Source organism: Danio rerio, chromosome 14 (genome assembly GCF_052040795.2).
Source record: "Danio rerio strain M-AB ecotype USA chromosome 14, GRCz13ab, whole genome shotgun sequence".
Lineage (NCBI taxonomy): Eukaryota > Metazoa > Chordata > Actinopteri > Cypriniformes > Danionidae > Danio > Danio rerio.
Window position 1 is genome coordinate 55,593,286 of NC_141034.1, and position 20,908 is coordinate 55,614,193.

A 20,908-nucleotide genomic window follows, 5' to 3' on the forward strand; every position below is an offset into this window, starting at 1 on the left:
GGTAAAGTTAGGGTCATTAGGCAAGTCATTGTACAACAGTGGTTTGTTCTGACTATCCAAAACAAATATTGCTTAAGGGGGCTAAAAATATTAACCTTAAAGAGCCCCTATTATGGATATTTGAAAATGATCTTCATGCAGTGTGTAACAAAGACCTGAGAGAATTAATACATCCAGCTGAGGTTTATATCTGTGCAGCATGTGTAAAACTATTGACACTGTAGCGAAATAGTCGACTCAGAGTCGAATAAACTGTCACGTTACGGATTAAAACGAAAACAAAAGGTGCGGATCCAAGTGCAGATTTATTACGATTGTGCATCAAACAGAAAAACAAGGTGTCCAAAGTGCAAAGTAACAAATAAACCTCAAAACAAGAAACATAAATCAGAAACAAGGCTCAGGAATCACAAACTCGGTATACAAGACTTGCTAGATCACGGAGACAAGAAAGACAAACGACGCAGTAACAAACAAAGGTGGAATGGTTGTATAAATAGTCCAGGAAATCAACAGGAACAGCTGTGATAGCCAATCAGTGTAAGTGAACCGGGTGTAATGCGCGTGGTATGTATGGACTTGTAGTTCTTGGCCACTGTAGTTCACTCTCAGAGTCCGTTGAACTACAGCGCCCTCAGGTGGTCACTGACAATCAGGACATAAATGAATTGAATTGGGCTCTGATCTTTTGTTTGATCGCATCAACGCCGATACGGTACATCACCAAATATGTACTTCCAGTTCTGTTAAAACATGCACGCGCTTTTACTCCACACACTAGCGGAGGTGCGGGGGATCACAGGATTGATCATGACGTGAAGATGATGATCACTGACAGATGGAGATTCGGCTGTGGGGAATAAAGGGTTAAAGTTTATTTTCACAACAACACCACAGTATAGCCAACCGTGTGCTGCGTTTGTTCCTGTCATTTTTTTTTTTTTTTTGATACAATAACCTACACTGCAGTGCGGGATTCGCCGATCGTTTGCTATTGAAGGAGCAGCAGAGACTATGGGACTTTGTCAGTAACTTTTTCAGTTCATATGGACCAGTTTCCTCTTCCTCCGGATCAGAACATGTAAGTGTCATTAAAATTGTTGCTGCGTTTTTTTTTTTTTTTTCGTAGTTTGCAAAATATGTGTTTAATTGTGTGTTGTAAGTTGTAATCACCCCGTGTGGCCTGTAATCACTTATTGATAATAGATCAGTGCTTGTAATCACTTATTGATAATAGATCTGTGCTTGTAATCACTTATCGATAATAAATCCGTGCTTGTAATCACTTATTGATTATAGATCTGTGCTTGTAACCACTTATCGATTATAGATCAGTGCTTGAAATCACTTGTCGATTAAATATTTCGTGCTTGTAATCTCTTATCGATTATAGATCAGTGCTTGTAATCACTTATTGATTATAGATCTGTGCTTGTAACCACTTATCGATTATAGATCTGTGCTTGTAATCATTTATCGATTATAGATCTGTGCTTGTAATCTCTTATCGATTATAGATCAGTGCTTGTAATCACTTATTGATTATAGATCCGTGCTTGTAATCTCTTATTGATTATAGATCCATGCTTGTAATCACTCATTGATTATAGATCAGTGCTTGTAATCTCTTATTGATTGTAGATCTGTGCTTGTAATCACTCATCGATTATAGATCCGTGCTTGTAACCACTTATCGATTATAGATCAATGCTTGTACTGTATCTCTCAGGTTAAATCTGTATGAGGCTGCTCACATATCGTGTCCAAAACCATGTTGAAAACGTGATGCCTGCTTCCACCTTTACCGACTTAAATGCGTTTGCCTTTGCTATGGCCACCATCAGCTGTTCCTCACACGTGCGGCGTGGTTAATGTTCAAAATAGTTAATACTGAATATGTGTCATTTTTATTATTGGGGTTAGGGTTAAGAGTAGAGTAATATGCTAGTGTTTAATGGCATTGCTTCATTGCATTCCTGCATTGGGCTCCCACATACATTCTGCACTTCTACTTCATACTGTAGCCGTGGTGGGCATTTCTGTTTGTCTTGTGCTGAACGCAGTCGACCAATCGCAATAGACTGGGTCATCGGTCCAATCACCTCAGATTAGCTTTGCACTAAGGAGGGGTTTGGGAACAAATGAATCACTGAACGAATCATATGGGAGCCACTGTGATATTTAGGTAAAAAATAAATGCATATTATGAGACAAGAAGTGTTTTTTGACCTTGCACGCATATCAGCCTGTTGTTGGAGACTCTAACAACCGAAATATGACCTGTTATAATGCATAATAGGGGCTCTTTAAAATGGGTTTAAAACAGTTAGGAACTGCTTTTATTCTAGCCGAAATAAAACAATTAAGACTTCCTCCAGAAGAAAAAAACATGTTCAGAAATACTGTGAAAAATTCCTGAATGTGTTCAACATCATTTGGGAGATACTTACTTACATAAATTGTGCGTGCATGTATTTATTTTTGACAGTATGGTCCTCCATAGTGAGGTACGAGTGTGCACTGACTGGTCCAGTCTCTCAGTAAAACCAGTCTTATTTTATCTCTCTGTGTTCTGGCCATTGGATGGGGGATTCAGATGTTGCCATGGCAGCAAAAACACAGAGCAGTCAAAGAACTTTCATTCAGAAGTGCCTTCAGGCAGATCCTGCTATTCATATTCCTGTTCGTGTCAAGAAACCAAGCTTTTGATTATGAACAATAACCTGTGAAATAACCTCTCTGTCACGGGGTTGAGGGTACATTTTGCATCTCCTGGATAGATCTATTATTCAATGAACTCGCTTTAAATAATAATAGATATTAAGTTATAGAATTTTAAAAAGTAATGTCTGTATGTGCATAAAGTGACATTTTGTCTTTTTAGCTTAAAACATTTCGATATATACCTACACTGCCAGACAAAAGTCTTGTCACCTATCTAATTTTTAGGAACAACAAATAATAAGTTGACTTCTACTTGATGATTTGATATCAGAAGTGGCTTATATGAAAGACAAAGGCCTCTAGATTACACTTATTTATCCAACATAAAATATGATCATGCCTTGAATTTCAATGATTTAACTAGGACAGTAAGGCCTGACTTAATCAAGATTTTCTGCATTCATCTTCAATGCCTTCTATTTCATCTTACCCCAAACATGCTCAATAATGTTCATGTCTGGTGACTGGGCTGGCCAATCCTGGAGCAACTTGAGCTTCTTTACTTTCAGGAGCTTTGATGTGGAGGCTGAAGTATGAGAAGGAGCGCTATCCTGCTGGAGAATTGTCCCTCTCCTGTGGTTTGTAATGTAATGGGCAGCACAAATGTCTTGATACCTCAGGCTGTTGATGTTGCAGATCTCTCGCACGCCCCCATACTGAATGTAACCCCAAACCATGATTTCCCCTTCACCAAACTTGACTGATCTGTGTGAATCTTGGCTCCATGCGGGTTCCAGTTGGTCTTCTGCAGTGTTGGTGATGATTGGGATGCAGTTCAGATGATTCATCAGAAAAATCCACCTTCTGACACTTGTCCAAATGATCAACTAGAAGTCGAGTTATTATTTGTTGCTCTCACAACTGGGATCAAGACTTTTGTCAGGTATATTTTTGACCTGATTCATATATTCAGCTTTACCTGATTCATATTCCAGCGACGCTCCAGGGACAGACGAGTCTTCGCTGAGGCTATCTTCCAGCCTCCACCACGGCGACTGAAGCTCTGCACAAGACTTTTGGCCAGCGGAGAAATTAAAATGGTCGTGCCCAACTGAGTCTGGTTCTCTCAAGGTTTTTTTTTCTTCACTCCCATCAGGTGAAGTTTTTTTCCCTCTCCGCTGTCGCCACTGGCTCGCATGGTTCAGGGTTGGTAGAGCAGTGCATCGATGAATTTGCTCTTCAGTGTTTGAACTCTCAGTAATGATTAAATCACACTGAACTGAGCTAAACTGAACTAAACTGAACTTAAACACTAAAAACTGAACTACACTGTTCCAGTTACTATGACCATTTATGTGAAGCTGCTTTGATACAATCTACATTGTAAAAGCGCTATACAAGTAAAGCTGAATTGAATTGAATTGAATTAATTATACTGAAATAATAAATCTAATTTATGTTTATTAACATTTTTTGTTTGTAATTAAATTGTGTTTGTGTTTACTCTATTTTTCAATCATTAAAAAAATAATTTGACATTAAAAAGTCTTAGTGAAAGCGTCAAATAATTTTATAACAGCATCATTAACATTTAATGACATTTCAAGAGTTCACACTTAGATATTGCTTGTTAATAATAGCAGGTTTGGCATGCTGTCGCAGGAGAAAACCCTGAGCTCGGAGATAATTGAGCCCAGGGCTCCCACCTGGTCAATGAGCATGTAAGGGGGTTCAAGATCAGATAGTTCTCGAGCTCCCCTTAAAGGGGGAGATGAAGGGAATTCTGTAAAATATGACGATGAGTGGGTAATGTTAGTCGGGATATTTATAGTAAATTTGGAATGATCCGACTGGCTTATGGATCCACAACCGTGACAACTAATGATTACAGATGAGAGACCAGTCGCGATCAATCATATCATGTGCTCCTCTCAAAATTAGTTTGTGAAACTTCACTTAACATTTTAATAACAAGGGTAAAAATACCAATGATGCTGCTATTATATTCATAACACAATAATAATAGTCTCATGACAATCATGTTTATGCCAGATTTATGACAGGTTATTCTGTCCTAATAATATCAAGACACATTAAACAATGTAATCTTACAACTGAGTGAATGACACTTAATGCCAGTGGTCACAAGCATGCATACAATCTAATTCACAACCAAGACATGTCGTTTCATGATTATTAAGATTTCATGACAGTCTTATGAACACCGCTTCAGGCAAAGTGTTCCCTTTAATGAAAAATCAAGAAAGCCAGCTGGCGTAGGTGTCCATAAACGCCACTGAATGGAATCAAAAGCCTTAAACTGTTTATTTATACTGCAGGTAAATTCCCTGAAGATGTAAGCAGACAAGATGTACCCATTAGTGTTCATGTCGCCATTAGACGTAAATGTCAAGCAGTTTCATCCCAAGGAAAAAGGCTCCTCGCCGTGACTTAATTTACAGTCGATCTCCAGCACTTCTGGCCTCTCCTGTGTTTTCTCCACCTCCACACCCCCGTCATCTTTACATCCCGTCCTCCTCCTCCTCCTCTTCTTCTTCTTGTTGTCAGAATATGGCATGTGTTTTTTCTGAACGCCCCCCATTACCATCAGCACAGTCACCACACCCCCCCTCCCTGCTTGTACATGGCTGGTTGCTAGGAAACAAATGTTCAGTGGGAGCGTGCGATTGGCAAAAGCCCTCGATTTTTATGGTGAGAACATAGATGAAAACACACTGCATGGCACAGTGAGGTGCAGGAGGCCAGTGTGCATGCAAAGAAACCTCATATTGTTAATGTAGCCTATATGTGCATGCTGTTAAGCTAAACTCAATGTAAACATGCACTGGATAAACTTAGTCATTGGGTTTGCTAGATTGTTTTAAGGTCAGTGGTTGCAATCTATTCATATGGGCTGTATTTAAACAAAGACATTACATTTAGTAATGTTCAACTTACAGCGTTCAACTTGAAAATGAGTATTATTCTCCATTTCTCAGTGAATATAGGCAGTGTATTGTGGTGTATTTAAACAAAACCGATTTATTAAACTGATATTCATTCATTTATTTTCTTGTCAGCTTAGTCCCTTTATTGATCAGGGGTCGCCACAGCGGAATGAACCGCCAACTTATCCAGCACGTTTTTATGCAGATTAATAATTAAACATATATATTTATTAAAATAATATTTTAGTCACCAAACATATTTCCACTGGCTCGCATGGTTCAGGATTGGTAGAGCTACGCATCGATAAATTTGCTCTTCAGTGTTTAAACTCTAAGTAATGACTTTAAATCACACTGAACTGAGCTAAACTGAACTGAACTGAACTTAAACACTAAAAACTGAACTACACTGTTCCAGTTACTATGACCATTTATGTGAAGCTGCTTTAACACAATCTACATTGTAAAAGCGCTATACAAATAAAGCTGAATTGAATTGAATTATTTAGAAATAGAAAAATTATACAATTAAATTCAAGGAAATAATAAAAAATACAATCTACAAAATTTTTCTCTAGATTTTTCGTCTTCTTTAAATTTGTATTTAATATTTTTCTATAACATATACATTTGGGTGCACTAGTTATTGGACCATCATCATAAGTTATTTTGTTAGATTAGCTCCAGATTTGGCTTCAGAACTGACTAAACTAATGTACAATCGAAGTCAGAATTATTAGCCCCCCTTTGATTTTTGTTTTTCTGAAATATTTCCCAAATGATGTTGAACAGAGCAAGGAAATTTTCACAGTATGTCTGATAATATTTTTTCTTCTGGAGAAAGTCTTATTTGTTTTGTTTCAGCTGGAATAAAAGCAGTTATTAATTTAAAAAAAAAAAAAAGAATTTTAAGGTCAATATTACATAATTTATTTGCTAGTCTACAGAACAAACATTATACAACAACACATTAATTAATACATTATTCATTATACAATAACTTGCCTAATTACCCTAACCTAATTACTCACTTTAAGCTGTATAGAAGTGTCTTGAAAATATATATATAAGTATCTATATATTGTAAATCATCCTATAGAAGTAGTAATTTCAAGAGTTCACACTTAGCTGATGATTAATTATAAAGCGTGTTTGGCATGCTGTCCTGGGAGAGAGCCCTGAGCTTATAAGATCCTCCAGCCCGGGGCTCCCTCCCGTTTGCAAGGCGAGAGGGGAGTTTGAGCTCAGGTAGATCTCGAGAACTCTCCTGCTGTAGTAGCTAATGAACAGATAGTGATTGCTCTTAAGAGATAACTACTTACAGGAGCATGTCTATATGGTGCCGATTTGGATTAGTCAGTTAACTTAAGTTGCATGTTTTTAGATGGTGGGAGGAAACCGGGGAACCCGGAGGAAACCCATGTGAGCATGGGAGAACGTGTAAACGTGTAAACTGAAGTTATTGCTGTAAGGCAACCACTGCTAACCACTGGGCCACCGTGCCACCCATCTAGTAAAGAAGGAGGAGTAGGCTGTGATATGGAACTGAGGGTATTTATAGTGGCTTAGGAATCGTCTGATTGGTGAATCATAAATTGAATAATGCGGGACCAGCCGCAAGCAATCATGAGCATGTGATCCTCTCCAAATTAGTTTATAGATAAACTTCACTTAGGTTTCCACTTCTTAATCTGCAATTGCCTCTCTGGATATGACACTAACTGTACTCAAAAAAAAAAAAAAAAAAAGAAAAGAAAAGAAAATTACTAATGCTTTCCTTCTAAAGGCTGATTTATACTTCTGCGTCAAACGCCGGCGTATGCTACGGCGCTGACGCATAGCCCTTCGCCGTGGCCGTCGGCGTTGCTGACGTGCACCTCTCAAAAAATGTAACTACACATCGCAACGACGCGTATCGCAAGCTCTGTGATTGGTCGGCTTGGTAGCGCTGACGAGTCTGGGCGGGACAGAGAGCCGCGTGAATGTCGCGAGCCTGATGGAGCGATTGTTTACAAGTGTGGAGTCCCGTGAAGGAGCTCCGGATGGAAAGACTTGATTTGTGTTTACCTCATAGTTAAAGTTGTTGCACGTCCGCCGGTTCCTGCCTCAAAATGAGCGAGTTTGAGCCACTTGTACATCCCGGAAGTGTTCAGGAAAAGCAAAACATCAGCGAAGAAACTCGACACAGAGGAACATTTACATCTCACTGCCCACTAGCGTTTCAGAAGTGTTAATGCAGACCAACAGAGACAGCGTGCAGAAGCCTGGTTTAAACTTCTGCGTCAAGTGACCGGCGTAACCCACGGCGCATGCAACGCACGTAGCTATGCATTTATACTTCTGCCCGCTGAATTTATTTGTACATTTTTAAAATGAATATTTTCCTCCATTTCTCAGTGAATATATTCAGTGTATTTTGGTGCATTTTAACAAAACCGATTTAGTTAAACATATATATTTCTTAAAATAATATTTTAGTCACCAAACATATTTAGAAATGGAAAGATAATACAAATAAATTCAAGCAAAAAATTACAACCAATAAAATTTCAACAAAATTTTTCTATTTTATTTATTTTCTTATTTTTCCTCTTATATCTTTTTCCTCTTATATTTTTATAAAACATTTCCATTTGGCTGTACTTGTTTTGGAACGTTATCATAATTTATTTTGTAGGATAAGCTTCAGATTTGGCTTCAGTACTGACTAATCTAATGTATATGCACACATATAATATTGTAGAGCTTCCTAATTAAAATATTAATTTAAAAGACCTGCATCCCTATATGCTGAATCTGTCTAATGTGAAGAAATGTATGATATAATTCCTCTGATCTACACTCAAAAAGAATATTAATGCTGCTTGTTCAAACTGCTTATTTAAAATGAGCTTAAACAACACAATTCTGGAGATTTTTTGGAAGCAACTTAATTTGTTATGATCAGTCCGCTTAAATTTGTTATGTTAACTTAATCGAATTATATTAAGAGAACATGAATGAATGGTGTGGAATCTTGTACACTGAAAAAAAATATTCAGAGATTATTCCTTGGATTTACCCAATTTTTTTATTGGTGTTGAATTTAAACAAACAAATTAAGTTGAAGATTATTAAACTTAATTTGTTTGTTTAAATTCAACACAAATAAATTGTTTGCAACAGTTCTGCATGCAACACTTTTTCAGTGATAATGTATAATTAATATATTAATAATATACTACTAATTATATACAGTTTAAGTCAGAATTATCAGTTTATTTTTCCCCCAATTTCTGTTTAGCAGAGAGCAGATTGCTAAATCTGATTGCTAGACATTTCTAATCATAATAGTTTTAATAACTCATCTCTAATTACTGATTAATTTTATCTTTGTCATGATGACAGTAAATAATATTTGACTAGATATTTTTCAAGACACTTCTATACAGCTTAAAGTGACATTTAAAAGCTTAACTATGTTAATTAGGGTGACTAGGCAGGCTAGAATAATTAGGCAAATTATTGTACAACGATGGTTTGTTCTGTAGACAATCTAAATAAAAATTAGCTTAAACGGGCTAATATTTTGTCCCTGAAATGGTAATTAAAAAAATTAAAAACTGCTTTTATTCTAGCCAAAATAAAACAAGTCAGACTTTCTCCAGAAGAAACAATATTATCAGACATACTGTGAAAATTTCCTTGCTCTGTTAAACATCATTTGGGAATCATTTAAAAAGAATTTAAAAAGATTTAAAAATTCAAAGGGAGCTAATAATTCTGACTTCAGCTGTATATGTATATTAATTTCCCTTCGGCTTAGTCCATTTATTCATCCGGGGCCACCACAGCAGAATAAACCGACAACTATTCCAGCATATGTTTTACACAGCGGTTGCCCTTCCAGCTGCAACCTAGTACTGGAAAACACCCATACACATTCACATTCACACACACATACACTACGGCCAATTTAATACATCCAATTCCCCTGTAGCGCATGTGTTTGGACTGTGGGGGAAACTGGAGCACCCGAAGGAAACACACGCCAACACGGGGAGAACATGCAAACTCCACACAGAAATGCCAACTGACCCAGACGGAACTTGAATCAGTGATCTTCGTGATGTTAGGCAACAGTGCTAACCACTGAGCCACCGTGCCGCCCTACACTGTAAAAAATGCAGGATTCCACACAATTTATTCATGTTGTCCCAACACAAATTGATTATGCTAACTTAACACTTCCAACAAATGTATGTGGATTGAACATAAACAAATTAAGTTGTCCCAATGAAATATCACGAATTGTGTACTCATTATAAATAAGTAGTTTGAACAAGTACAATTTTTTGAGTGTATATATATATATATATATATATATATATATATATATATATATATAGAGAGAGAGAGAGAGAGAGAGAGAGAGAGAGAGAGAGAGAGAGAGAGCAGTATATTTAATATATACTGCTCAAAAAAATAAGTGTTGCCTTTACTGTTTTGAGCAGTGTAGTTTAAAAGGAAAAAATATCTGCTTATTAAATAATAAATGCTTTAAATATAGTTTAAGTGAATATAGAATTTATTAAATATAATATTGTTAAATATAACACTTAAAATATATTCAAATAAATATCATTGATGCACATTTCAAAAATAGAGTGCATTTCATTTGAGATTATGGCAGCACAGCATAGATAATGGAAGTCTCCTCGCGGCAAGAAGGTCACTGGTTTCAGTCTCGGCTGGGCCAGTTGGTGTTTCTGTGTGGAGTTTGCATGTTCTCCCCGTGTTGGCGTGGGTTTCCTCCGGGTGCTCCGGTTTCCCCTACAGTCCAAACACATGCGCTATAGGGGAATTGATGAACTAAATTGGCCGTAGTATATGAGTGTGTGAATGAGTATGTATGGGTGTGTCCCAGTACTGGGTTGCAGCTGGAGAGGCAAACGCAGTGTAAAACATATGCTGGAATAGTTGGCGGTTCATTCCGCTGTGGCAACCCCTGATGCATAAAGGGACCAAGCTGAAGGAAAATGAATAAATTTAATATAATGCACACTTCAAAAAATGAATGCAATTAATTAGATTATAGCAGCATAGCCATAGATTATGGCAGCACAGCATAGATTATGGCAGTCTCCTCATGACAAGAAGGTCACTGGTTTGAGTCTCGGCTGGGCTCTGTGTTGGTGTGGGTTTCCTCCAGGTGCTCCAGTTTCCCCCACAGTCCAAACACATGCGCTATAGGGCAATTGAATAAACTAAATTAGACGTAGTGTATAAGTGTGTGTGTGTGTGTGTGTGTGTGAATGAGCGTGTATGGGTCTTTCCCAGTACTGGGTTGCAGCTGGAACTGCATCTGCTGTGTAAAACATATGCTGGAATAGTTGGCGGTTCATTCCGCTGTAGCGACCCCTGATGCATAAAGGAACCAAGCCGAAGGAAAATTAATAGATTAAATATAATGCACACTTTCAAAAAATGAATGCATTTAATTTGAGATTATTACATAAGTGCATTGTTCATGTTCTCTCTCGCTCTCTTTATTTTTTATTTAATTAGCTTTTTTTTCCAGATATTTTTGAGCACCATCATTTGCTTCTGATTTAAAAAAAAAAAAAGGAGCTAGCGATACTTTGTCATTTCATTACCACTCACTGCCAGGTTGAGTCTGGTTTCCAGGGAAACTAAAAATCAGAAGCTTTCAGCACTCGGAGCCACAGTGAAATCCAAGGACCACCATCCACCGAGATTCTTCTGGAAAATAAACCTGCGTCTAATCACTACCAGCACCAAAACGAGACGCTCAGTGTGAAGACATGCTTTGCTGGTGAAATCTTTGACAGTATGGACTCCGCTTTGGATCTGGCGTTCAGCTGAGGTATGTGTCGTTGTGGTGTTTTTCTAATAACGTCTCATCGTGTGTGTGTGTGTCGTAGTTTTGTTTGTTGTTAAGCGTATACTGGTACTGAGCAAGTTTTTGGGGGTTTATTTATTTTGGCATGGGTAGAAGAACCAAATCAGACAGCTGGCATGGCATTTAATCTATTTAAAAACAGATACTGACTCATAGAGAAGTGATATTTGAGATCATCCGAGGCTAAAGTGTGTTTGCAATTATCATGTCTGGATTCATTAAACCAAAATCTCTGCTCAGATGTTGGTCTGTATTTTCTGAACACATTTATTACTCATTTCCATTCTTCTTTCTGTACTGTATAGATTTTCATAATATAAGGTTATATTCGGTAACACTTAAGGTACAATAAGGTTCATTTAATGCATTTACTAACATGAACTAATCATGAAAAACACATGTAAAGCATTTATTAATCATAATTGAACATTTACTAATGCATTATTAACATTCAAGTCCATGCTTGTTACCATTAGTTAATGCACCATGAGTTAACATGAACTAACAATGAACTACTGTATTTTCATTAACTAACCTCTAGTAACATGAGTAAACACTGTAGTAAATGTATTGTTCATTGTTTGTTCATGTGATTAATTAACATTAACTAATGAACCTTATTGTAAAGTGTGACCTTGTATTCTTTAATAACGATTAAGGATTTGCATGTACTGTTCCTAATTAGTTAATGTTAGTAAATACATACTAAAGATGAAACCTTTTTGTAAAGTGTGATCAGATTTTTAAATGGTGTTTATTTAATCAGTACAAATCGAAAACAATATGTGTTTTATAATAGTGTTTGTTTTTTACAATGAATAAAATTGAACCCAGAATAAATCTCTGATGTAATACGCCTCCTAAAATGTCAGTCACTTTGGACAAAAATATCAGCTAAATCTGTTATATGTTTTCAATAAGTACTAATGCATTTATGTGCATGCTTTCCAGCTAACCCTTGGTGGTGTGAAACACATTTCTCTTTGCTTCGCCACAAACTCATCTCTGAACTCATGGAGGGTCCGGTTTTGACAGAGAGTGAAGTTTGGAAAGTTGGCTCGGAGACCAGCACAAGTATAAACCCGGAAGACCGAAGCATTGACTATCCTCTCATTAATGACACTGATGAAAAAGTGAAAGCACCAGAGAGTGCAGTTCAAGAGGAGATCATCCAACAGTCTGTGAATCCACCTGAACTGCGAATCGAGGATTTATCTTCCCCTCAAACTGAAATGGAGGTTGATGATCCAGCATGCAAAGAGAGATGTAAGGAGATGTGCATTGATCAGGAGATCACCATTCTAGTGACCAATCATGATTGCAATTTAGAGGAGGAAGAGGATGAGGACACAAATGAAGAGCAGACGGCTTGTACTGAAGCTGAAATATCTAGTGGTGATGTTCGAGAACTGATTGATGAGGATAATCTTGATGGATCAATTGTTGTGGCCAACATGATTGAAGTAAGTCAAATCCAGAAAACCAACGTCGTAAACAACACCTCAACTAATACAACAACTGAAGAACAACCTAAATCTCAAGAGGATCCAGACCCAATTTGCACAAAGTCAAACCCACCACAGGAATTGGATGTTTGTTGCACACAAAGTCTGAAAGATCAGCCCACACAGTCTGAGGATGTAGGAAAAGTCGATGCAAATAAAAGCGAATCGGCTAAAGAGAAGCTGGATTTGAGTCGATCTCCTATTCGCACTCAACATGTGCAAACACAAGTCAGTCTTGAGGTGATGTACCATTCGGTGGCCACCAGTCCCATGACTCCACCAGAAGCTTCTGGAACTTTCATTTTTCCAAGCACTTTTGGAAAGCTCGCTAATAAATGCAACCAGGAGGACTTAGAGACTAAAAATGTGGAGATGCATTCGGTGGCCACAGCTCCAATGACTCCTTTAGTTCTGAACGCTCCAGAGACGCATTCTGTAGCCACTGCTCCAATGACTCCTTTAGTACTGAATGCTCCAGAGCTGCATTCGATAGGCACAGCTCCAATGACTCCTACTGTACTAAATGCTCCAGAGATGCATTCGATAGGCACAGCTCCAATGACTCCTACAGTACTAAATGCTCCAGAGATGCATTCGACAGGCACAGCTCCAATGACTCCTACAGTACTAAATGCTCCAGAGATGCATTCGATAGGCACAGCTCCAATGACTCCTATAGTTCTAAATGCCCCTGAGATGTGTTCTGTAGCCACAGCTCCAATGACTCCTGTTATTTTAACCGCTCCAGAGGTCATCCCAGAGCCAGAACCAAGGATTGGGATTGTAATAGAAGATTCTCCGGAACCCGTGCAGGAGGTGAGCTGGGATGAAAAAGGCATGACTTGGGAGGTTTACGGAGCGGTGGTGGAGGTGGCGGTGCTGGGAACTGCTATTCAGAAGCACCTGGAGAAACAGGTGAAGAAGCAGAAGATACAACCTGGTCCGATTGATGTCCCGTCTGTGGATCTGAGCGAAATCTCCACGCCGATGCCTTCCAGTCCTCCTCCAATTTCAGGTTCGGCTGAAAACATCCAGGATAAAGGAGAAAGTGAGGAGAAGCCGGTGCAGATTAAAAGACGTCGACAGAATCATGTCCGCCAGTGGTTTAGGAGCATCCGGAGACCGAGTTGTTGTTCAAGACCACGTCAAGATGAGGAATAAAACTAAAAACATTTATAAAGTCCATTGAAACCATCGTAATATTTCAAGCCAGACAATCTCGACTAATCCTGAGCAGCTTTGATACGCACCTTTAACATTCTTAAAGTGACAGTTCACACAAAATGTATATGTCCTTGCCATTTACTTAACCTGTTGACATCCATACTAGGAATAAAAACAGTATGGAGGTCAATGGCTGTTTTTTTTTATCCAGCATTCTTCAGTATATTTTTTTCAGCAGAAAAAGAAGATTAAACAGGTCTGGAACAGGTTGAGGATGAAAGAAATTCACTGAACTGTCCCTTTAACACTTTGAAAATGACCTTAGAAACCTCTTTATTGATTGTTTTTTTGTGTGATTGCATAAACTTCAGACAATTACAATTTTTGCCAGAAACATCTGGAGAAGCAGGTGAAGAAACAGAAAATACAGCTTGGTCCAATTGATGTGACGTCAGGAAATATCCAGTCCGATGCCTTCTAGTCCTCCTCAAATTTCAGATTCAGGCGAAAATATCCACGATAAAGAGGAAAGTGAGGAGAAGACTAAAAGACGTCAACAGAATCATGTTCACCAGGGGTTTAGGAGCATCCGAAGGCTGAGTTTTTGTTCAAGACCACATCCAGATGAGGAATGAAACCATCAACTGATCGTTTATAAGGTCCTTTGAAACCATCGTAATATTTCAAACCTGACAATCTCTACAAGTCTTGAGCAGCTTTGATACGCACCTTTAACATTCCTAAAGTGACAGTTCACTCAAAATGTTTATTTCCTCACCATTTACTTACGCTGTTGACATCCATAATAGGAGTAAATACACTATGGAGGTCAATGGTGGGATTTTTTTAATCCAGCATTCTTCAATATATCTGTTTTTAGCAAAAAAAATAGAAGCTTGAATAAATGTGGACCAAGTTGAGGATGAATGAAGGACAGAATTTTCATTGTTTGGTGAACTGTCCCTTTAGAAATTAATTGAGATCAACTTTGATGTGCTCCTGCAATGTCAGATACTGGGGAAAACATCCAGGATAAAGGGGAAAGTGAGGAAAAGCCGGTGCAGAGCAAAAGACATCGGCAGAATCATCCAAATAATCCAAAGGGCCGAGTTGTTGTTCAAGACCATGTCAAGATGAGGAATAAAACTATGTTAATAGAAAAAACTATTGTAATAGTACAAACCAGACAATCTCTCGCAATTTTGGGGAGCTTTGTTTGTTTTTACGCCCCTTTAACATTCTTAAAGTGACAGTTTACACTCATTTTATTTCCTCACCATTTACTTATGATGGTGACATCCATAGGAATTAAAACAGTATGGAAGTCAATGACTGGTTTTTATCCAGCATTATTCAGTATACTTTTTTTCCGCAGTAAATGAAGCTCAAAAAAGCTCAAAAAGGCAGAATTTTCACTGTTTTATTGAACTGTCCCATTAACACATTGAAAATGACATTGGAACCCTCTTTATTGATTGTTTTTTGGTTGAGTTCATATACTTTGGACAATTGCAATTCATTCATCTGCAGAAACAGATGAACCAGAAGATACAGCCTGCTCCGATTGATGTCCCGTCTGTGGAGCTGACCAAAATATAAACTTCAATGCCTTCCAGTGCTCCTCCAATGTCAGATTCTTGTATAGGTGTCCAGGATGAAGGAGAAATTGAGGAAAAGCCGGTGCAGAGCAAAAGAAGTCGGCAGAATCATGTCTGTCAGTGGTTTAGGACTATCCAAAGGGCCGAGTTGTTGTTCAAGACCATGTCAAGATGAGGAATAAAACTAAAAACATCAGTCGAAACTATTGTAATAGTACAAACCAGACAATCTCCCAATTTTGGGGAGTTTTGTTTATTTTTACGCCCCTTTAACATTCTTAAAGTGACAGTTTACACTCATTTTTATTTCCTCACCATTTACTTATGATGGTGACATCCATAGGAATAAAAACAGTATGGAAGTCAATGACTGGTTTTTATCCAGCATTCTTCAGTATATCTATTTTCAGCTGAAAATGAAGCTCAAACACGTCTGGAACAGGTTGCTGATGGAAGAAAGGCAGAATTTTCACTTTTTTTATTGAACTGTCCCATTAACACATTGAAAATGTCATTAGAACCCTCTTTATTGATTGTTTTTTGGTTTAATTGCATATACTTTGGACAATTACAATTTATTCACCTGGAGAAACAGGTGAAGCAGAAGATACAGCCTGCTCCGATTGATGTCCCGTCTGTGGATCTGACCAAAATAAACTTCAATGCCATCCAATGCTCCTCCAATGTCAGATTCTGGTGTAAAGTCCAGGATAAAGGAGAACGTGAGGAGGAGACGTCAACAGAATCATGTCCATCAGTGGTTTAGGAGTTTTCGGAGGCCAGGTTGTTAATCAAGACTGCGTCAAGATGAAGAATAACACTAAAAACATCAGTCTAAACTACTGCAATAGTCAAAACCAGACAATCTCTACTAGTCTTGAGCAGCTTTGTCTAATGATGTGCACCTTTAACATTCTTAAAGTGACAGTTTACTCTAATTTTTATTTCCTCACCATTTACTTGTGATGGTGACATCCATAGGAATAAAAACAGTATGGAGGTCAATCAATGTTTTTATCCAGCATTCTTCAGTTTACCTTTTTTAAGCAGAAAATGAAGATCAAACAGGTCTGGAACAGGTTGAGGATGAAAGAAAGGCAGAATTTTCACTGTTTTATTGAACTGTCCCATTAACACATAGCAATGACATTAGAACCCTCTTTATTGATTGTTTTTTTGGTTGATATACTCTGGACAATTGCAATTCATTCAGAAACACGTGAAGAAGCAGAAGATACAGCTCACTCCGATTGATGTCCCGTCTGTGGATCTGAGTGAAATATCCACTCCAAAGCCTTCCAGTCCTCCTCCAATTTCAGATTCTGACAAAAACATTCAGGATACAGGGGAAAGTGAGAAGAAGACAATGCCGAGCAAAAGACATCAACAGAATCAGGTCCGCCAGTGGTTTAGGAGCATCCAGAGGCCGAGTTGTTGTTCGAGACCACATCAAGATGAGGAATAAAACTAAAAACATCAGTCAAAACTATTGCAATAGTCCAAACCAGACAATCTCAACTAGTCTTGAGCAGCTTTGTCTAATGATACGCACATTTAACGTTCTCAAAGTGACAGTTTACACAATTTTTTTTATATCCCTACCATTGACTTAAGATGGTGACATCAATAGTGTCTTTTATTCCTATTATGGAAGTCAATGGCTGTTTTTATCCAGCATTCTTCAGGTGTTTTTTAGAAGACAATGAAGCTTGAATAACTGCGGTACAGGTTGAGGATGAATGAAGGACAGAATTTTTATTGTTTGGTAAACTATCCCTTTCATTAGACATTAGAAATGACTTGAGAATCCCCTATAGCATTCATTTATAATTGATTTGGTATACTGTACGTCTGACAAATACAGTCCATTCAGAAACTCCTGGAGAAACAGGTGAAGAAGCAGAAGATATAGCCTGCTCTGATTGATGTCCCAGCATCTGTGGATTATTGGGTGAACTGTTCCTTTAAGACTCAACTCAAGAACCCACTTTGCCATTTGTTTTGTTTTGGTAAACTTCATACAAATACAGTCCAATGAAAAACTCCAATTGATGTCTAATTAGTGGATCTGACCAAAATATCAACTTTGATGCCTCCCAAAGCTCTTCCATAGTCAGATTCATGGTGAAAAAGTCCAGGATGAAGGAGAAAGTGAGGAAAAGATGGTGCAGATTAAAAGACATTGACAGATTCATGTCTGCCAGTGATTTGGGAGCATGCGGAGGCCGAGTTGTTTTTCAAGACCAAGTCAAGATGAGGAATAGAACTAAAAATATCAGTTGAAATTATTGTAATAGTACAAACCAGACAGTTTAGAGGGGCTTTGTTTAGTAATTAACCCCTAAACATTCTTAAAGGAACAGTTCACCCAAAACTGAAAGATTCCTCATTGTTTACTTGCACTCAAGTGGTTTAAAACTTTTATGAGTTTCTTTATTCTGTTTAACAAAGAGCAAGGTACTGTGCAGAATGCTGGAAAAAGGAGCCATTGATGTGTTCAATAGAAGAAAGAAACTCTTAATTGTGAATAAATGAGGGCAGAATTTTCTTTTTTAAGGCAACTGTCCCTTTAAGCCAGTTCATTTATTCATTCATTTTCTTTTCGGCTTAGTCCCTTTATTAATCTGGAGTCACCACCGTGGAATGAACCGCCAACTTATCTAGCATATGTTTTACACTGCAGATTCTCTTCCAGCTGCAACCCATCTCTGGGAAATTAAGACAGTTCTAATGACTGAAAATTGCCTTTATCAATTGTTTTGGTTTGGTATACTCCATACAAATACAGTCCAGTCAGTGGATCTGACCGAAATATCCTAAACCACCAGTGGTTTAGAAGCATGCGGAGGCCGAGCTGTTGTTTAAGACCATGTCAAGATGAGGAATAGAACTTAAAACATCAGTCGAAACTATTGTAATAGTACAAACAGGACAATCTCTCTAACTTTTGAAAAGCTTTGTTTATAATACACTCCTTAAATATTCTTAGGACAAATCCCCCAAAACTAAAGGTTTCCTCATCATTTACTTGCACTCAAGCACTTCAAAACTTGTATGAGTTTCTTCTGTTGAACAAAGAGCAAGATATTGTAAAGAATCAACTTCACAAGAAACTCTTCAAAGTTTAGAACCACTTGGTTGTGAATAAATGAGGGCAGAATTTAAATTTTTGGGTGAACTGCTCCTAAATGACTGAAGAACCGCCTTATTTGGTATACTCCATACAAATACAGTCCAGTCAGTGGATCTGACCAAAATATCCACTCCGATGCCTTCCAGTCCTCCTTTAATTTAAGATTCTGGTGAAAACATCCAGGATGAAGGAAAAAGTGAGGAAAAGAAATCGACAGAATCATGTCCGCCAGTGAATTAGGAGCATCCGGAGGCCGAGTTGTTCTTCAAGACCCCATCAAGATCAGGAATAAAACTAAAAACTTCAGTCGAAACTATTGCAATAGTCCAAAGGAGACAATCTCTACTAGATTTGAAGAGCTTTGTTTAATTATACACCCCTTTAACATTCATAAAGGAAAAATTCTCCCAAAACTGAAAGTTTCCTCATCATTTACTTGGAGGGATGTAACTTTTACTTGAGGAATAACACTGACAACATCAGCCTTCACACCCCAGTTTTGAGGAGATTTGTTTAAGGAGAAAGCCCTTTAACATGCTTAACCCTCTGATGCACATGGGTCTAAAGTGACCTGTCTAAGATTATTTTTTTAATCTATTTTATAGCTTGTGCATCAAAGTGTTAAAGGCATAATTTTAACAAAAGTTTCCTCGCCATTTACTCACACTCATGTGGCTCTAAACTTAAATGAGTTTCTTTCTTTTGCATCACAAAACAAAATATTTTGAAGACAACTGTCATTTTGGGCAAAACTAACTTTTAAGACATTCAAAAATGAGTTGGGAATTCCTTATATCTTTTATTTGCTGTTGTTGTTTTTATTTTTATTTTGGTTTTATTTGATGCTCTTTGGACAAATCAGTGAACCTCTAAATATCGACTCTAATGCCTTCCAATCCTCCTCTGACATCAAACTGGCGAAAATGTCCTGGCTCAAAAGGCAAAACGAGGAAAACAGCAACATACATTGGTTCAATATTGTTTTAGGGGTGTCTGGAGGCCGAGATGTTGTTCAAGATCATGTCAAGATGAGGAATAAAACTAAAAACATCAGTTGAAACTATTGTAATACTCCAAACAAGACAATCTCTCCCAGTTTTGAGGAGCTTTGTTTAATGATACACCCCTTTAACATTGTTAAGACATTGAAAATGACTCGAGAATCCCCTATGACTGTTTTTGGTTTAGTCTGATGCACTTCGAGCCAGGGGCGGTTCTAGATGCTATTTTTATTAATTAAATTTTTTAAATAAATGCAAAATTAATTTAAAAAATATATGTTTTATTTAATTTTGTGAATTAAATGATATAATGAAAGACAATCGATAAGAAATTTTTTTTTTTTTTGCTATTCTGCGCATGCGTGTAATTTAGGCGCGATTATTCTGCGGCTGCGTCAGCCAAGAGGTTATTTTACAGTCTATGGACCTGACGCTAAAATGGACGGCCTTTTTAGGTTTGTAAACATTTTTTTAACACTTATTTGACTTGTTTAGCCGTCCTAAATGTATGGATTTCATAGCTACAACATCAGCATCTGATAACACCAAAGAAATCCTTATAAATGGTCGTGATTTGCATATGTTTCTTTCTCTTTGCTGTGTTTACAAACCGGCTTTTGACCCACAGAGATGTTCAGTCTTTAGTCTATTCATCTAACGTTAGAGTTTTCATTTTTAGGTTACGAACTATCAAATCTTCTCAGAAGTACTCGGAAAACTTTACTTTTTGGGTTAATCACCTTTAAAAAAGCAACACAGTACTGTCTACTAGCAATGTTGTAGAAATTACAAGGTTCGGCCAATAGGTGGCGACAACCACCCATCAAAAACATCGAGTAATGAATTAAAATGATTAATCTAGTAATGAATCATGAAGTTTTTAGTAAGATATTGATAAATTAGTATAAATATTATAAAAAAAATAATTAGAATATTTTGTCAAGATTGCAAAGCTAAATAATATAAATTTAGCATTATTTATCCTAGAACCGC

General features: G+C 37.5%; 1 protein-coding gene across 1 annotated transcript; it reads left to right on the forward strand.

Moving 5' to 3' along the window:
• Positions 1 to 11,293: 11,293 nt before the first annotated feature.
• gprin1 (G protein regulated inducer of neurite outgrowth 1) lies at positions 11,294 to 20,081 on the forward strand (the record flags this gene model as incomplete). Its single annotated transcript, NM_001442414.1, is given in 4 exon segments — positions 11,294 to 11,478; positions 12,466 to 16,512; positions 17,284 to 18,545; positions 19,027 to 20,081. A coding segment is annotated over 1 exon segment (1,653 nt).
• Between the last annotated feature and the right edge of the window lie 827 nt (positions 20,082 to 20,908).